General features: G+C 36.5%; 4 protein-coding genes across 4 annotated transcripts in view; 2 read left to right on the top strand and 2 right to left on the bottom strand.

Annotated features, from left to right (window-relative positions):
- Positions 1 to 3,900, bottom strand: part of LOC110023841 — a 25,097-nt gene extending 21,197 nt beyond the window's left edge. The window contains exon 1 of the mRNA XM_020723453.1: positions 3,148 to 3,900. Within this exon, the coding sequence (XP_020579112.1) occupies positions 3,148 to 3,785 (638 nt within the window). The 5' untranslated portion in view covers positions 3,786 to 3,900. The remainder of the gene's footprint in view (positions 1 to 3,147) is intronic.
- Positions 3,901 to 12,216: 8,316 nt separating this feature from the next.
- LOC110023884 (probable mediator of RNA polymerase II transcription subunit 26b) lies at positions 12,217 to 13,328 on the top strand. The gene has a single exon (XM_020723521.1). The coding sequence runs from the start codon at positions 12,388 to 12,390 to the stop codon at positions 13,123 to 13,125; it is 738 nt and encodes a 245-aa protein (XP_020579180.1). The 5' UTR covers positions 12,217 to 12,387; the 3' UTR covers positions 13,126 to 13,328.
- A 2,621-nt stretch (positions 13,329 to 15,949) lies between these two features.
- Positions 15,950 to 16,874, top strand: LOC110023881 (zinc finger protein AZF3-like). Its single transcript, XM_020723514.1, has one exon. The coding sequence runs from the start codon at positions 16,071 to 16,073 to the stop codon at positions 16,653 to 16,655; it is 585 nt and encodes a 194-aa protein (XP_020579173.1). The 5' UTR covers positions 15,950 to 16,070; the 3' UTR covers positions 16,656 to 16,874.
- A 732-nt stretch (positions 16,875 to 17,606) lies between these two features.
- LOC110023883 (zinc finger protein AZF3-like) lies at positions 17,607 to 18,256 on the bottom strand (the record flags this gene model as incomplete). Its single annotated transcript, XM_020723520.1, is given in 1 exon segment — positions 17,607 to 18,256. A coding segment is annotated over 1 exon segment (504 nt), but the record flags the coding sequence as incomplete, so codon positions are not given.
- Positions 18,257 to 18,577: the final 321 nt, after the last annotated feature.

Below are 18,577 nucleotides of genomic sequence, written 5' to 3'. Positions count from 1 at the left end.
TATTTTTAATGTTTTGTTGCAGGAATGATGAATTAGGGTCATTGGAGCAAAAAGATGCAAAAAGGAACAAATTTGGAGCGAAAAAGACCAAAATGTGAAGATTTGAACTAGGGCGCCGAGGGCGAGCCCAACGGCGATGACGGCGATTTTTTCCCGAGAGTCCAGAATCAAATATTCTAGAAGGCCGCCGACGGTGAGAAGGGCAGTTCTCTCAACAAATGCAATGAATGTGGACGATTTTTGAAGGGACGCTTAGGTAACCCTTGGAAAACTCTTCTACAACTTTAAAATGGAAGGGGAGTTTGAGGAGTTGGAAGGTTAGAACAGTGTCCAAGAGTTCCAGTAGTGTATATAGAGCCTATTTTGTGAGGAATTCTTCGAGAGATTGTAAGAGTGGAGGGAAAGTAAGAGATTTCTTTCTCCTTGCCACTTCGAAGAGGAATTCTGTGTGTTATAAGGAAAGGAAGAGATTCAGAGGAACTTCGAGGAGTTTGCTTGGGAGAAATTAGAGATAAGTGTTATTTACTTGTTGTAGTTTGTATGACTTTGATTTTATATATGAATTTCGAGTTTTGTTGCGACTTCCCCATGAGTTCTGAGTAGTTTTCTCTGTCTTTCTCCTTGTCTTGAGATTTGTGAAATGGTTATTTGAATTGGTTGAGCCATGAAAATGTTAAAGAAATTGTGATGATCTTTTCACTTCGATCTTTCTTTCAATCTGGCTAATTGATTTGTTAAAATATGTTGAGTTTTACAATTAAAGTGAAGATTACATCCAAGATTCAGGGAGGTCAAGGCCCTTGGAAATTGGGTGCAAATAAATAGGGAAATAAAATTATCGGGCATAGAATTGGAGATTTTAGAGTGACAGACTAAAATCCCCAATTTGGTCTTAGCCCTCAGGCGAGGGGAATGTGGGAGCTCCGAAGTGAGAGCCGGTATCCTCCCAGCCTAGCCGCAGATTCAGTAAACAAGCGTAGGATTAGTCAATGTTCTTTATGTCTGGACCAAAGGGTAAATAATAGGTAGACTCCTATTTGGCACAATACAATTTGAACTGATTCACTATAATTTCTTGACAAGGAGAATGATGTTTTCTTATATATTGAATATCACATTAAAAACTTTATTAGTATAATTAGTTATTTAATAGTTATTAAAATTACATATGTATTTCAATTGTCTATTAGTAACAGATAAGCAATTTGAATTCTACTGTTGCGATTGAGTATTGCTTTTCTAAAATCTTAGTTCGTAGCTTCTAATATTGCTCACAGTGGGATCGATGGGATCGATATCTATCGATATCTAGGATTCCATTAGAGCCCTATGTTACTTGAGCGATACGTATACTTGCGTTGATAAGTGTGACTTTACCATTATTGAATATTTTATACATACATCTTTATCGAATTTATAATTGTTACTAAGTTTTTGGTGTCGTTGATGAAGAATTAAATCTTTTAGCAGCAGTATTAAATACTTGTATTTTTAAGCATATATAAAGTCGCTATCACAATACATGAAAAGAATGTAGTATCCTGGACATATGATCAATGGGTACACAAAATCTGTAAGCTGCAAAGAAGCTTTGAAACTCTTTGAATGAATGTAATTTGAAGATGCCATACCAAATGTAGAAAAGCTCGAATCCATTCCAGCATAAAGAGAGGAGAGCATCAAATGTTCAAGCCATCTAATCTTTGGAACTTTGTGAGTATACAAAATGACTCCATGTATTAATTGTTTACTGATACAACATGAGTGCATAATATTAAATTATATAAACATCATCATCATCATCACCACTGATATCACACATTCTCACTTAGTTGCAAAGCTGCTGCATGTTACAAGCAGTTTTGTGGTTTCAGGCTATCAGCATGGTTTATTCTTAAATCATTAGTATTTAGAATAATATTAATAATTTAACCATACATTTCCATAAATTATATAATGATTAAGAGCAAATATTTATTAAACATGAGTTTCACTTGAACTTTTTCACTTTACCCCAATCAAATTCTAAATTTAATTTTCAAAATTCTCAATTTGAATGCTACATTGAAGTTCTTTTATAGTCAAAGCCAATTTTCTTTAATAAAACATTTCCTTGTGATGAAAAGATGTGAATGTAGTGAAATAAGTGATATTTTTATGTGGCATGAAACTTTTGATTGGTGTAAATTTAATGAAAAATTTTTTGGTGTTAGATATGTAAATAAATAGAAATTGGATGTTTATATGTAAATACCCAGTTTAAAGATCAGTTCTAGAACTTCAAGCAACTCATTGAACTTCCTGCTCCCCACTAAATGCAGAAAATAGTGCTACTTACTCAAAATCAGCTATAAGATTTTTAATCACTTCAAAATTGATCCATATTTTCTTGGCTTTGATCAAGACTGGATAGAACTAAACAAGCAGAGCTATGAGCCCAAACTTTTGATCGAATTTTTTTTCGAGACGATTTCGAGCCAAAGATCAGTTCGAGCTAACTCGAGATCAACGCATAATATTTTTTATTTATAAAAGTTCTATATAAAATGATGAGTAAAATTGAATATAATGAGTCACAAGACAATTTTAACACGATTTCAAGCTGAAATGGATCTAAATAACTCAATTTGAGCCAATTAATTTCAACTTTGAGTCTATCGAGCTGATTCAGAGCTGAAATAGAACCAAATAACTCAAGTGGAGTCAGCACATTTCAATTACGAGCCAGCTTCATCTTAATTCAATTTCAAACCAGCTCGGCTTAAAATAGAATATGTCGAACCATGAGCCGAATCCAAGCCACACCCAATCTATTCAAGCCGATTTCAAACCGGCCTCAACTAAACTAGAAATCTGATCATTAACAGCTCCTCACCAACACAAGCATATTATCTAAAACAGGAATATTATCTCAAGAGTAAAAAGCACGAGCAGTAAATGCATCACTAAAACCAGAAAAATGCAGATGAAATATCATCATCCCTCCTATACATTATGTTCAAATTCAGTATGCTTGCTGTATCTATATATCACTGTTATTCTATATATAATCTAGATATATGAAGCACAATAAGATCTAACATCAAAAACTAACAACCAAAAACAGAACAAATCTGAAAGATTTTCATGACAGAACTGAATCAGAACGCTGGTAGCCTTCTTCTTCTTCCTCCTCCTGGTTTGCTTGAATCCACAGGAAGATCTCCAGGCTCTATTACTTGTATCATCCGCCTCTTCTTCGCGCTTTCCGCTCTCTGGTATCCATCATGAAGCTTCTTCTTCGCAATCTCCAACTTCGACATATGTTCAACTTCCTCCACCTGCTTTCTCTTCGCTCCAGAAGAACAACAATGGCTACCTTCTTTTTGTTCAGCTGTGGATTCAAACCATTGATCCACCAAAAGTTTCCAGCCAAGAACGAGATTCAGAACGAGGTTTCGAATGTGAACAGAGCTATGTTTGCGCAGAGCATTCACCATTCTTCCAATTTCAGTCCTTTTCAGAGTTTCGACAGACATTTCCATGAGTTGCAGAGTCTTCAGAGCTTCATACAAGACTTCATCAGAACCAGAGCCGCTGCAAAGAACCTGCTTTATCCTCATCACCTCTTTATCTATCTGAATCTCTTGGGGATTCTCACAATTATAGCTATTTTTCTCCTCCTCCTCCTTCCTGGGATCATCATCGCCATTGTTGGGGTTCTGGAGCTTCTCTGCAATCATATCTTTCTTCTCCTTAAACTCATTCGGGCGATCCACCGCCGCCAAGACGATGGCTTTCTCCATCAACTCAAAAATGTCAGTTTTTGCGCTTCCGAGGAACTTCCTCCAGTAATCCAGTGACTTCTTTGCGTCCGCTATTGTTGTCCCTGTAAGCTCGGACTGCTTCGCTCATCAGATGGAGAAGAAACACAGAGCGATCACCGTTTCAATGGGGCGGTTTTTTATCGAAGGTGGACGACGTGCATTACGGTTAAACGGACTTTTGTAAAATAAATCACGGACTTTTGTAAAATAAATAGTAAGTTTTAATATTTGAAATTATTAAATAAATTTTAATTTATTTTATTTTCTTCACAATGTGAATTAAAAAAATATAGAGCGATATTGATTAATATTTATGCGTATTATTTTCATAATTTGACCTTTGATAAAAATTTCTAAGATTTTTGAAATTTTAATTTGTTTAAACTATTAAATTTATTTAAAATTTTGTAAATTATTTTGATATGTCTGTGCACTTTATTTTTATGTTTGTACAATACACACTCATATGCGTGGAACTTAGTCCCAATGATATTGTACATCTAAAAATAACTTGCACGGATCTCGACGCAACTTGACGGACAACTAAACATTTAACCGGAGAACTCATGGTCAATCGGGTGGCTTACGTTCGACCGATAGCGCATAAACATGTATGATGAAAAATATGATGACCCATGATTCGTCAATAAATTAGCGAGAGTCATACCTTTGAGCCGACCAATTATCCCTTCTAGTCATTAGCAACAAGTCGACTGGTTATCTATTCCGAACTGCTCACAACTTCTAAACCCAAAAAACTACAAAAAATAAAAAGGTTTTTGGCATTCACACGGAATGATCGACCGACGATATCTTAGTCGTCCGAAGGAGAAATATTGGAACCGGATAAATCGGCGGATTTTTATGGAAAGAGGTGGAGGATGTGCATTACCGTTAAACCGACTTTCTTAAAATAAATTTCAAGTTTAAATATTTAAAATTATTAAATAAATTTTAATTTATTTGATTTTCTTCACAATGTGAATTCAAAAAGCGTATAGGGATATTGATTAATATTTATGCATATTATTTCATAATTTGATCTACATGAAATCTGCTTGAAAAAAATTTTGGATTTTTGTAATTTTAATTTGTTTAAACTATTAAATTTAATTAAAATTTTGTAAATTATTTTGATACGTCTCTATGTGAGAGAGAATAAACTTTGATAAAAGTATTTTTATAAATCAATCATGTGCACTTTATTTTTATGTTTGTACAATACACAACCATATGCATGGAACTTAGGTCCAATGATATTGTACATCCAAAAATGACTTGCACGGATCTTGAAGCAACTTGACGAACCACTAAACAATCAACCGAAGAACTTCTGGCCAATCGGGTGGCTTAATTTCGACCAACAGCGCATAAGCATTTATGATGAAAAATATGAAGACCCGTGATTCGTCAATAAAATAGCGAGAACCCTACCTTCGAGCCGACCAATTATCCCTTACCAGTCATTAGCAACAGGTCGACTGGTCATTCATTCCCGACGGCCCACAACAACCAAACCCAAACAACTATAAAAAATATAAAGTTTGTTGGCATTCAAACAGCATGATCGACCGACAACATCTTAGTCGTCCGAAGGAGTAATATTGGAACTGTATTAATCGACGGTTTTTTATGGAAAGATGTGAGGACGTGCATTACCGTTAAACCGGCTTTCTTAAAATAAATCTCAAGTTTTAATATTTGAAATTATTAAATAAATTTAATTTATTTTATTTTCTTCACAATATGGATTCAAAAAGCATAGAGGGATATTGATTAATATTTATGAGTATTATTTTCATAATTTGATCTACATAAAGTGTCTAAAAAAAATTATAGGATTTTTTAAACTTTATTTGTTTAAAATATTAAATTTAATTAAAATTTTGTAAATTACTTTGATATGTCTCTATGGGAGAGGGAAGAAGCTTTGATAAAAGTATATTTATAAATCAATCATGTGCACTTTACTTTTAAGTTTGTACAATACATTCACATATGCATGGAACTTAACCCCAATTATATTGTACATTCAAAAATGACTTGCACGAATCTCAAAGCAACTTCACGTACCACTAAACATTCAACCGAAGAAGTCATGGTCAATCAGGTGCCTTACGTTCGACCGACAGCGCATTGTATGATGAAAAATATGAAGACCCATGATTCAACAATAAATTAGCGGGAGCCCTACCTTCGAGCCAACCAATTATCCCTTACCAGTCATTAGCAACAAGTCGACTGGTCATCCATTCTGAACCGCCCACAACATCCAAACTCAAACAACTACAAAAAATACAAAGGTTTTTGGCATTCATACAGAATGATCGACCGACGACATCTTAGTCGCCCGAATGAGAAATATTGGAACCGGATAAATCAGTGGTTTTTTATGGAAAGAGGTGGAGTACGTGCATTACCGTTAAACCAAATTTCTTAAAATAAATTTCAAGTTTTAATATTTGAAATTATTAAATAAATTTTAATTTATTTGATTTTCTTCTCAATGGGATTCAAAAAACGTAGAGGGATATTGATTAATATTTATGCATATTGTTTCATAATTTGATATACATGCAGTCTGCCTGAAAAGAAAATTTTGGATTTTTGAATTTTTAATTTGTTTAAACTATTAAATTTAATTAAAATTTTGTAAATTATTTTGATATGTCTTTATGGGAGAAGGAAGAAGCTTTGATAAAAGTATATTTATAAATCAATCATGTGCACTTTACTTTTATGTTTGCACAATACACACCCATATGTGTGGAACTTAGGCCCAATGATATTGTATATTCAAAAATGACTTGCACGGATCTCGACGCAACTTGACGGACCACTAAACATTCAACCGGAGAACTCATGGCTAATCGGGTGGCTTACGTTCGACCGACAATGCATAAGCATGTATGATGAAAAATATGAAGGCTCATGATTCGTCAATAAATTACCGGGAGCCCTATCTTCGAGCCGACCAATTATCCCTTACCAGTCATTAGCAACAGGTCGACTAGCCATCTATTTGCGACCACCCATGACATCCAAGCCCAAACAACTACAAAAAATACAAAGGTTTTTGACATTCAGACAGAATGATCAACCGACGACATCTTAGTTGTCCGAAGGAGAAATATTAGAATCGTATGGATCAACGGTTTTTTTATGGAAAGAGGTGGAGGACGTGCATTACCGTTAAACCGGCTTTCTTAAAATAAATCTCAAATTTTAATATTTGAAAATTTTAAATAAATTTTAATTTATTTGATTTTCTTCACTATATGGATTCAAAAAGCATAGAGAGATGCTGATTAATGTTTTTGTGTATTACTTTCATAATTTGATCTACATGAAGTCTGTCTGAAAAAAATTTGAATTTTGGATTTTTGTAATTTTAATTTGTTTAAACTATTAAATTTAATTAAAATTTTGTAAATTATTTTGATATGTCTTTATGGGAGAAGGAAGAAGCTTTGATAAAAGTATATTTATAAATCAATCATGTGCACTTTACTTTTATGTTTGTACAATACATTCACATATGCGTGGAACTTAGGCCGAATGATATTGTACATCCAAAAATGACTTGCACGGATCTCGAAGCAACTTAACGGACCACTAAACATTCAACCGGAGAAGTCATGGTCAATCTGGTGTCTTACGTTAGACCGACAGCACATAAGCATGTATGATGAAAAATATGATGACCCATGATTCGTCAATAAATTAGCGAGAGCTCTACCTTCGAGCCGACCAATTATCTCTTACCAGTCATTAGCAACAAGTCGACTGATTATCCATTCTGAACCGCCCACAACATCAAACCCAAACAACTATGAAAAATACAGAGGTTTTTGACATTCAGACGGAATGATCGATCGACGACATCTTAGTCATCCGAAGGAGAAATATTGGAACCAGATAAATCAACATTTTTTTATGGTAAGCGGTGGTGGACGTGCATTACCGTTAAAGCGACTTTCTTAAAATAAATTTCAAGTTTTAATATTTGAAATTATTAAATAGATTTTAATTTATTTGATTTTCTTCACAAGCGTGGAGGAATATTGATTAATATTTATGCATATTATTTTCATAACTTGATCTACATGAAGTCTGCCTGAAAAAAAAAATTAGGATTTTTGAAATTTTAATTTGTTTAAACTATTAAATTTAATTAAAATTTTGTAAATTATTTTGTTATGTCTCTATAGGAGAGAGAACAAGCTTTGATAAAAGTATATTTATAAATCAATCATATGCACTTTACTTTTATATTTGTACAATACACACACATATGTGTGGAACTTAGGTCCAATGATATTGTACGTCCAAAAATGACTTGCACGGATCTCGAAGCAACTTCACAAACATTCAACCGGAGAACTCATGGTCAATCGGGTGGCTTACGTTCGACCGATGGCGCATAAGCATGTATGATGAAAAATATGAAGGCCCATGGTTCGCCAATAAATTAGCGGGAGCCCTACCTTCGAGCCGACCAATTATCCCTTACCAATCATTAGTAACAGGTCGACTGACCAGCCATTCTCGACCACCCACAACATCCAAACCCAAACAACTACAAAAAGTACAAAGGTTTTTGGCATTCAGACAGAATGATCGACCGACGACATCTTAGTCGTCCGAATGAGAAATATTGGAACCGTATAAATCTGCGATTTTTTATGGAAGGAGGTGGAGGACGTGCATTGTCATTAAACTGACTTTCTTAAAATAAATCTCAAATTTTAATATTTGAGATTATTAACAAAATTTTAATTTATTTAATTTTCTTCACAATGTGGATTCAAAAAACATAGAGGGATATTGATTAATATTTATATATACCATTTTTTATAATTTGATCTACATGAAGTCTGCCGGAAAAAATTTTGTAGGATTTTTAAAATTTTAATTTATTTAAACTATTAAATTTAATTAAAAATTTTGTAAATTATTTTGATATGTCTCTATGGGAGAGGGAAGAACCTTTGATAAAAATATATTTATAAATCAATCATATGCACTTTACTTTTATGTTTGTACAATACACACCCATATGCGTGGAACTTAGACCCAATGATATTGAACATCCAAAAATGACTTGCACAGATCTCGAAACAACTTGACAGACCACTAAACATTCAACCGGAGAACTCATGGCCAATCGGGTGGCTTACTTTCGACCAACAGCGCATAAGCATTTATGATGAAAAATATGAAGGCCCGTGATTCACCAATAAATTAGCAGGAGTCATACCTTCGAGCCGGCTAATTATCCCTTACCAGTCATTAGCAACAGGTCGACTGGTCATCCATTCCCGACGGCCCACAACATTCAAACCCAAACAACTACAAAAAATACAAAGGTTTTTGGCATTTAGACAGAATGATCGACCGACGACATCTTAATCTTCTGAAGGAGAAATATGTCGGACGTAGAATCTAGAAACATCAAAGCATGCTAAAAGCGGTTACTAAATATGAAAAAAACTAAAATATTTAAAGTAGGGGTAGAAATATAATTTTTATCTTAGTGGTCCGCTATCTTCTATAAATAGAGGGTCCAATGCTTGTAACGAGGCTTTTTGGCTCTCGAAGATAGACTCATACTTTAGAAGGAGCTCCTCCCCCTCCTTCCTTCTCATCTCTGTAATCTCTTTTTTTAATATATAAAATGGGTCCTAGAGCCTAGGAACACCCCAATTCGCCTCGATGGGGCAAGTTTGTGTGTGTTTTTTCTCTCATCTCTCTCTCTCTATCTATCTTTCTCTCTCTCCTCTATGGTTCCTATCACTTTTATTCTTAGATATGACTCGCATGAAAGATCTAGATTTAACATCCTAAAAGGTGCGGTCAGCGTGAATCATCCTATTAATAAGAAGGGAAGTGATACCAACGAAGAGAAATAAATCTCAAAGACACTCCTTACACGAAAGGTGGTGAGAACCTCCCTTACTCAAATGATCTGAAACTTTGAGCGTCGTTTCCTTCATTTCTCAGGAAGCTCGTGAGTACGAGAAGAACGCCACAAAAAGAACGGTTGATTCCTGACAGTTTAAATAACTGACTGAGTGTATCATCATGCCATTGGAAAACCCGCTCGTTGCCCGAATGATTCATGGTAGTTGAAACCCTACCATGCAAATGAAAGGTTTGTTTCTTCCTTCAACATGAATCTCTCTAACACTTTTCCCAAGTCAAATTGACACATGGGGAACTTAAGTCCGGGGAATAGCGTCGGTGGCAACCCTAAGTGATATGATAGTATAAGTATGTTACTGCACAACCTTATCAAAAATTCATGCTTCTAAAGCTCTAGTCGGAAACAATCATGGAGGAGGTTCCCTACCTAGTAGCAACAAACTCAACGAAGAGTACGATGTAAATCACTCAAGTGACAAATCCAGCAGCTTCCCCCACAATAGTAGCGAAAAGATCCGTATAATACCTGGTGAATTGTGGGAACCAACCGAGACTATGATCCAACAAGATAATAGACCTTGATATGTATAACCCGTGAGCTAAACAATGAAGACGGCTCGTCCCAGTGGCAAGATTGCACACTAAGCCCTAATATAAGGATGGTCATTTAGATGCACACTGCAGTGGATGAATGGTTAGATGAAGCAGCAAGTTTTGTTGCTAATGGAAAGTAATCGCTTTCTAATTCTCACAAGAAAATGTTTTATTAAAGAAAATTGGTTTTGAAAATTATTTATATGATTAAATTATTTATATTATTCTAATTAATCCCCATAAACTCTTTCAGATTTCTTATCAAGAATAAATCATGCTAATAGCATATAATTTTCCTTATAAATTCTTACAATCTCATATACTTCAACTCTAATTTCATTTAATTCATTTAATTTTAGAATAATTAGTATCATTTTTTCGAGAAAAAATAGTGTCAATCTATTTTGATACATGATCTGCTGCAACTAAAATAAATTGATTTTCTGATAAATTAATAAAGGGTCCTATAAAATCTATCACTTAACATGAAGTAATTCAATTTCTAAGTTATAATCGTGCAGCATTTCATCTTATCTGCAATTAAGACTGATTTTTTTATAAACAATATTATACTACAGGAGCAGAAATATCATTTGTTCATAAATAGTTGCAGCATAACTGTTGCAAAACTTCACAAAAACATACAAACATCTAGCTTCCCTGCAGCAGTTGTGCCAGCAGCTGACTTCCTGACAGAGCTGCTGCACAACAGTTTTTTAATATGCTGCAATTGCCCCAAACATACCCTTAAACTTGTGATAGGTAGGGGTGTCAAAAAAGCTCGTCATTCAAGAATAATTCGTGCTCGACTTACTAAAATGCTCATATTTGATTCGTTCGATAAACAAAGAAGTCGAGCTCGAAAAAAATTTTTTAGTTGGATTTATACACAAGCCCAACATGAACAAGTTTTTATTCAATCGTGTTCAACTCATTTTGACTTGATTTAATCAAATAATAATTAAATAATGTAAGAAAATAATATAATGATATAAAAAATTTTGTTTATAAAAATGTAAAAAGAAAAGTTAGATGTAATCTATTTTTAATTCAATTGAAAATATTAATAATAAAGAATTAAACTTTTAAAATTTTAGTTAAAAGCTAAAATTCAAGCAGAATATGAACTTCATCCTACTTAATCCTATATCATTTATATTAGTCAAACACAAACAACCCATAGGCTTGCACGAGCTCGACTCATTTACAATACTAGTGATAGAGCGTTTTAAAGTTGGGAAGGCACAAACATCCATGATCTTGCTCGAGATAAATGTCAAAAGCGATATGATACTTCTTGAAGGAACTGTCCCTTTGTTCATTACTATTAGAAGCCAACGACTTAATCGAAATCTTTACCATTAAGGAATCTCTTAGATTTTTCTATCTTTTCTCAGGAAATTCTTATGATTGACTTATAAATGTACATTTATTAAGGGCTCGTTTGGGGCAGTTTATAAGTGCGGTGAAGTTTTTGAAAACGCCACCTAACAATTTGGTTTGCGCATTTTTAAAAACGGTATCTGCTGCGTTTGGGGTTTTTACACTAAACACAGGCCACGGGTAGAGCCTCGCGGGCCGCGTTATAGGATAAACTGTTTATCATGAAACACACAAATTACCTCAAACAGACCGTAAAGCTTCTTCACTCTCCGAAAGAGACATAGTAAAATGATTTAAAAAATTTTAATTAAATTTAAAAGTTCAAAATTTTTTAATGCAGACTTCATGTAGATTAAATTATCAAAAATGATATAAATAAATATTAATCAATATCCTTTTATACTTTTTGAATCCACATTTTGAAAAAAAATCAAATAAATTAAAATTTAATTAATATTTTTAAATAATAAAATTTGAGATCTATTTTAAGAAAGCCGTTAATGCACGTCCTCCTCTTTCCATTAAAAACTGCGGATTTATAGGTTCCAATATTGAAAAGTTAACACTTTTATCAGATTTTTTCGTTCGGCTGCAGATAACTAACACGAAGGAAACGGTGATCGCTCTGTGTTTCTTCTCCTTCTGATCAGCGAAGCAGTCCGAGCTTGCAGGGACAACAATGGCGGACGCAAAGAGGTCGCTGGATTACTGGAGAAAGTTCTTCGGCAGCGCAAAAACTGACATTTTTGAGTTGATCGAGAAAGCCATCGTCTTGGCAGCGGTGGATCGCCCGAATGAGTTTAAGGAGAAGAAAGATATGATTGCAGAGAAGCTCCAGAATTCCAACAATGGCGATGATGATCCCAGGAAGGAGGTGGAGGAGAAAAATGGCTATAATTGTGAGAATCCCCAAGAGATTCAGATAGATAAAGAGGTGATGAGGATAAAGCAGGTTCTTTGCAGCGGCTCTGGTTCTGATGAAGTCTTGTATGAAGCTCTGAAGACTCTGCAACTCATGGAAATGTCTGTCGAAACTCTGAAAAGGACTGAAATTGGAAGAATGGTGAATGCTCTGCGCAAACATAGCTCTGTTCATATTCGAAACCTTGTTCTGAATCTCGTTAATGGATGGAAGCTTTTGGTGGATCAATGGGTTAAATCCACAGCTGAATCCACGGTGCCAATTTCTGAAGAAAAGGCAGGTAGCCATTCTTCTTCTGGAGCAAAGAGAAAGCAGGTGGAGGAAGTTGAAGATATGTCGAGGTTGGAGATTGCGAAGAAGAAGCTTCATGATGGATACCAGAGAGCGGAAATCGCGAAGAAGAGGCGGATGATACAAGTAATAGAGCCTGGAGATCTTCCTGTGGATTCAAGCAAACCAGGAGGAGGAAGAAGAAGAAGGCTACCAGCATTCTGATTCAGTTCTGTGCTGAAAATCTTTCAGATTTGTTCTGTTTTTGGTTGTTAGTCTTTGTTCATAGGTTTTTTCTAGATCTTGTGTGTTGATGTGTTTGAAGTTAGAGAAAATATTAGGTAAGAAGTTTACATCCATGCATACTGAATTTGAACATATTGCATAGGGGGGATGATGATATTTCATCTGCACTTTTCTTGTTTAAGTGATGCATATACTGTTAGTACTTTTTACTCTTGAGATAATATTCCTGTTTTAGTTAATATGCTTGTGCTGGTGAGTGCCTGTTTAATGATCAGAGTTCTGAGTTTAGTTGAGGTCGGTTTGAAATCGGCTCGTGGTTCGTTTTATTCAATTTTAAGCCGAGCAGATTGGCTTGAAATTGAAATGAGCTGACTCAAATTGAGAAATTTGGTTTTGTTTCAGCTTAGAATTAGCTCGATATGACTCAAAGGTGAAACTAATTGGCTCAAATTGAATTATTTGGATCCATTCCACCTTGAAATCGTCTTAAATTTCTCTCATGGATCCTTATATTCAATTTTACTGGGCATTATATATAGAGTTTCTATAAATTTTAAGAAAATATATTAAGTGTCAGTCTCGAGTTAGCTCGAGAAATCCACTCCTAAAAAATATTGTTATTACTTTGGGAAATTTGCACACATAGCACATAATTCTTATGTTTTTACATATCTAACACCTGAAGTTTGATATTTACACACATAGCGGCACATTTGTAAGTGTGAAAGTTTAGGGGTGATGTATATAAATACATAAGAATTGTGTGCTAGATAGTAAATATTTCAATTCCACAAATCAAATTCATGCTTCGTTATCCACGTAGTTCTTGGTGTAGATTTGAGCTGATTCACACAATACACCACGCAACTCTTAAGTGTTTGCATGCCTCACTCCTAAACCTTCATATTTATATAAGCACCCCTCCAATCTTTAAAAATGACATATATCGTTGCTTGTAACCATTAGAAGTGAAGTGCACCCTCTCATGCATAAGTTCGTGACACCACATTGTTCTCCAGTCAGTCAAAAGCATAAAAGTTACTGAAGAAGATCGATCATGGACAATCGCCTGGCCAAATTTCAACAAAATAGATCAAATTTGGCCGGCCAAATTCATGAGGACAGTCGCCTTTCAAATTTTGGGTTCATAAGGACAATTGCCCGGCTGAATTCAAACAACATTGATGAGCTGCTGCACTAAGATTGCTCTTCTGAGTTCAAACAAAATAGATCAGCCGCAACGCCACGAACGCCTTGTTGAGTTCAAAGGAAGTTGGCTAGCCACGACTTCACAATCACCCAATTAAGTTTAAATGACAAGTTAGCCAGCTGCAGCGCCAATCGCTCGGTTAGGCCCAAAAATGAAATTAACCAACCGTGAAGTCATGATTCTCTAGTTGGTCAAAAGCATAAAAGTTGTGGAAAAAAATTGATCCTGAAAACTCAACTCGAAAAACAACCCTAAAGGCAATTCCCTGCCCAGTAATGAAGAGCTCAATGAAAGGTGCGACGAAAATTGCTCATGTAAGTATCGGGCGGCGACCTTCGTTAAGGCGGTGATGAGACTCACCTAACGCCTGACGAAGGACCAAGAGATGAATCCGAGCAAAAAGTAAAATGAGATTGGCAAGGTAAGCCTTAAGTCGATTCGCAACAACCCAAAGGCTACAAAGTCTTATGAAGCCTCGATCACTCAACAAATGTACTACAGTGCAAACAATGCAAAGGTATGTTTGCAAAGGTACTGTAAAGGTAAAAATCAAAAGGTACAAGAAAAAGAACTAAGAGGTCTCGTTTCATTACAAAAGAAAATATATAATTTTCATATTTATCGAACTTCTATGTTTATAAAAAATTTTCTATGCAAAATGTTAACAAAAAAAATATATTTTATAAAAAAAAATAGAAAACTAAAGCTTCAGGAAACCGACTATAAGATTTAAATTTATTTTCAGGAGCGATTGTTGCGTGCAAAGGGCGCACGCAGAGCTGCGCGCGCCCTCCGATCACAACCGCACATCGCGGCTGTATGACAGTGGGACACTGTCACACTGTGCGGCTGTGATCGGAGGGCTCGCGCGTGTGCGTAGCTCTGCGTGCGCCCTCTGCACCTAATAATTAGACTGTTTTCAGTGCCTGAATCATCATGGGATGATCCTTTGGAACTGGAGTAGAAGCTCACAAACTCTTTAAGATGGCATATTTTGGATCAACCAAACCCAATCGGATGAACTGATCAATCAACGTCAGACTACCAATCCGAATATGTGAGCGATGCAAAGAACTCATCTTTTCTGATTACGATTTTCTTACTGCGTGAGTGAAAATAATTCAAAATCAGAGAAAAGCTCTCCCTCCACCGTTAATGTAGGCCTTACATTTCCTAGCAATACTAGCCAATTCCCCAGTCAAATCTGCTGAATCACAACCATGATTGCAAAATAGAAAGGAGGAAGTCCTCACATATTGGGCTGATTTTTCCTTTCATCACCTCAGTTAATCTCCCTTCAGCCCTGATCGACCTCATCCACCCTAACTTCGGCCATTGGTGCCCTTCCACTTCTACAAAAGGTATCTAGATGGAACTATCCTAATGCTCTAACCCTTAGTAGACGGGGCCATGAAGAATCTGTGCTTCCAATCTTTGTTCTTGTTTTTTCAGGCAAACAAACTGGGACCGACCAGTGTTCTGAATTGGACATCTACTATGTATATATTCAGAACAATCCACCGAAATCAGCAGGCATTACAATGCACGATAAACACGTGCGTTCTTGCCGTCTTTTAACTTCCCCCGCAGCTTCGCTCGTAACTTCTCCCCCATCACCGCTTTAATAATCTCACCGCCACGCTTTCCGCACACAACTTCTCCTTCTCTATATAAGCCCTATCCCCCTCTCTCTCTCCCTCATTCCACATCCCTCATGGCCATAGACACACAGCAAACCTCGCCGGCTGCAGATCCGATCTCCCACCACTCCCAGCTACCACCAATGGAGGGCTTCGGTGGTTCCCAATCGGAGGAGGAATACCTCGCTCTATGCCTTCTCTCGCTCGCCCGTCACGGATCCCCTGCTTTCTCTCATACCCCGCCCCCAACTCTCGATCACAAGTGCTCCCTTTGTGCTAAAGCTTTCGCGTCCTACCAAGCCCTGGGCGGCCACATGACCAGCCACCGGAAACCGATCGGCGACAATCGGCTCTTCTCCGGATCGCAGCCCGCTGCATCGTCGTCTTCTGATGGTGCCAAGGGGCATCAATGTCTGATCTGTTGGAAAACATTCGCGACCGGACAGGCGCTTGGCGGGCACAAGCGTCGCCACTTTGATGGCACGATTGGAAGCGCGGTCGGTAAGGGATCAGCGGCGGCGAGCGGAAGGTTTCGTGGATTTGATTTGAATCTGCCGCCGGTCATGGATTTGGAGAGGCAATGTTGGGGTTTAGAAGATGAGGACAAGGAGCAGAGCCCTAATTCGGTGAAGAGACCTCGCCTTCTTATTACTGCTTAGCCCTCTATGGGCTTCAAAACTGTGCAGAAGCTTTCATTGATTTGTTGTTTTGTGTTGTGTTGTTTTTATTTTAACTTTTAATGTACATAAGATATATGTTATTATACTTTTAATTTGATTTATAAAAATGTGAGTTTTAGGCAACGTGTTTATTGTTGAGCGAGTTTTGTAAGTAAACTTTCAGTCAATTTTAGAAAAAATTATTGCATACGGACACTTCATGCAGAGATGTATGTGATGTCAGATCTAGTGAGCATGCAATCAAAATTTTTTAAAATAAAGAATAAAAAAACTTAAAAGTGGGGCCCATCGAAATACATTTTCACCGTAGATCACCGTGTAGATCGGACACCGCATGCATCCGCGATGTCCGCATGCAATAATTTTTCCAATTTCAGTGGATATGATTTTGAATTTTTGTATGGTATAATTATATATATCTATCATAAGAAATATTATTATTCACAAATTAAGTGTCTTAATATATTCATGTATTTCAAGATTAAATCATCGTGAATTTGATAAAAATGAAAAATATGGGTTGAGATTTTATTGTAAACTTTAATATTCGAGTAAAAATTTGAAGAAAAAATGAATGAAAAGGCAAGCTTAATTTGTAAATCGAAATGTTATGGCTGACCGCTATGTAATCACCCTTTTTTTATATACTCGTAGATTCAAATTCGTATCATTACCATTTTTATGACTTTATAAATGTAATATTTAAGTTTTTTCATATTTATATTGTACACCCAAAAATAGTTTACACGGAACTCGAGATAATCCGATGGTCCAAAATAAGTGAATTAAAATGTCCTTTGCTCATCTCTTTAAAGCAAGACAAATAATGTAATTTTGTACTTTGTTCCTCTTATATTTTATAAATAGGAGGGTTACGATACGCATGCAGGACTCATTTTCCTTTCTCTTTTCCCTTCTCATATCCTCAAACTCACATTTTTATAAATCAAATTAAATGTATTATAACATATATCTTATGTACATTACAAATAAAAGTAAAAACAACACAACACAAATCAACAAATCAAAGAATACTTGTACACATATTGAAGCATGAAAGAAGAGAGAATTGAGACCTAAGCAATAATAGAAAGGCGGGGCCTTTTAACCGGATTAGGGCTCTGCACCGCCTCCTCATCCTCTAAACCCCAACACTGCCTCCCCAACTCCATCACCGGCGGCAAATTCAAATCAAATCCACGAAACACACCGCTCGTCGCCGCCGATCCCTTGCCGACCGCGCTTCCAATCGTGCCGTCAAAGTGGCGACGCTTGTGCCCGCCAAGCGCCTGTCCGGTCGCGAATGTTTTCCAACAGATCAGACATTGATGCCCCTTGGCACCATCAGAAGACGACGATGCAGCGGGCTGCGATCCGGAGAAGAGCCGATTGTCGCCGATCGGTTTCCGGTGGCTGGTCATGTGGCCGCCCAGGGCTTGGTAGGACGCGAAAGCTTTAGCACAAAGGGAGCACTTGTGATCGAGAGTTGGGGGCGGGGTATGAGAGAAAGCAGGGGATGCGTGACGGGCGAGTGAGAGAAGGCATAGAGCGAGGTATTCCTCCTCCGATTGGGAACCACGGAAGCCCTCCATGGGTAGCTGGGAGTGGGGCGAAGTTTGTTGTGCTTCTATGGCCATGGGGGATGTGGGATGAGAGAGTGGGGGCAAGGGCTTATATGGAGAAGGAGAAGTTGTGTGCGGAAAGCGTGGTGATGAGTATTAAGCAGTGATGGGGGGAAGTTACGGAGCGAGGGAAGTACGCGGGGACTTCGCAATAAAGAGCACATGTTTATCGTGCAGGAAGAAGTAGCCTTCTAGCCATTTCATTCTGGATATGATTTTGAGTTTTTTTTTTATGGGATAATTATATATATATATATATATATATATATATAACCTAAA

Source organism: Phalaenopsis equestris, unplaced genomic scaffold (assembly GCF_001263595.1).
Source record: "Phalaenopsis equestris unplaced genomic scaffold, ASM126359v1 Scaffold000233, whole genome shotgun sequence".
In the NCBI taxonomy this organism is placed as follows: Eukaryota; Viridiplantae; Streptophyta; class Magnoliopsida; order Asparagales; family Orchidaceae; genus Phalaenopsis; species Phalaenopsis equestris.
The sequence above is the reverse complement of the archived record's forward strand: the minus strand, read 5'-3'. Positions and strand labels throughout refer to the sequence as shown.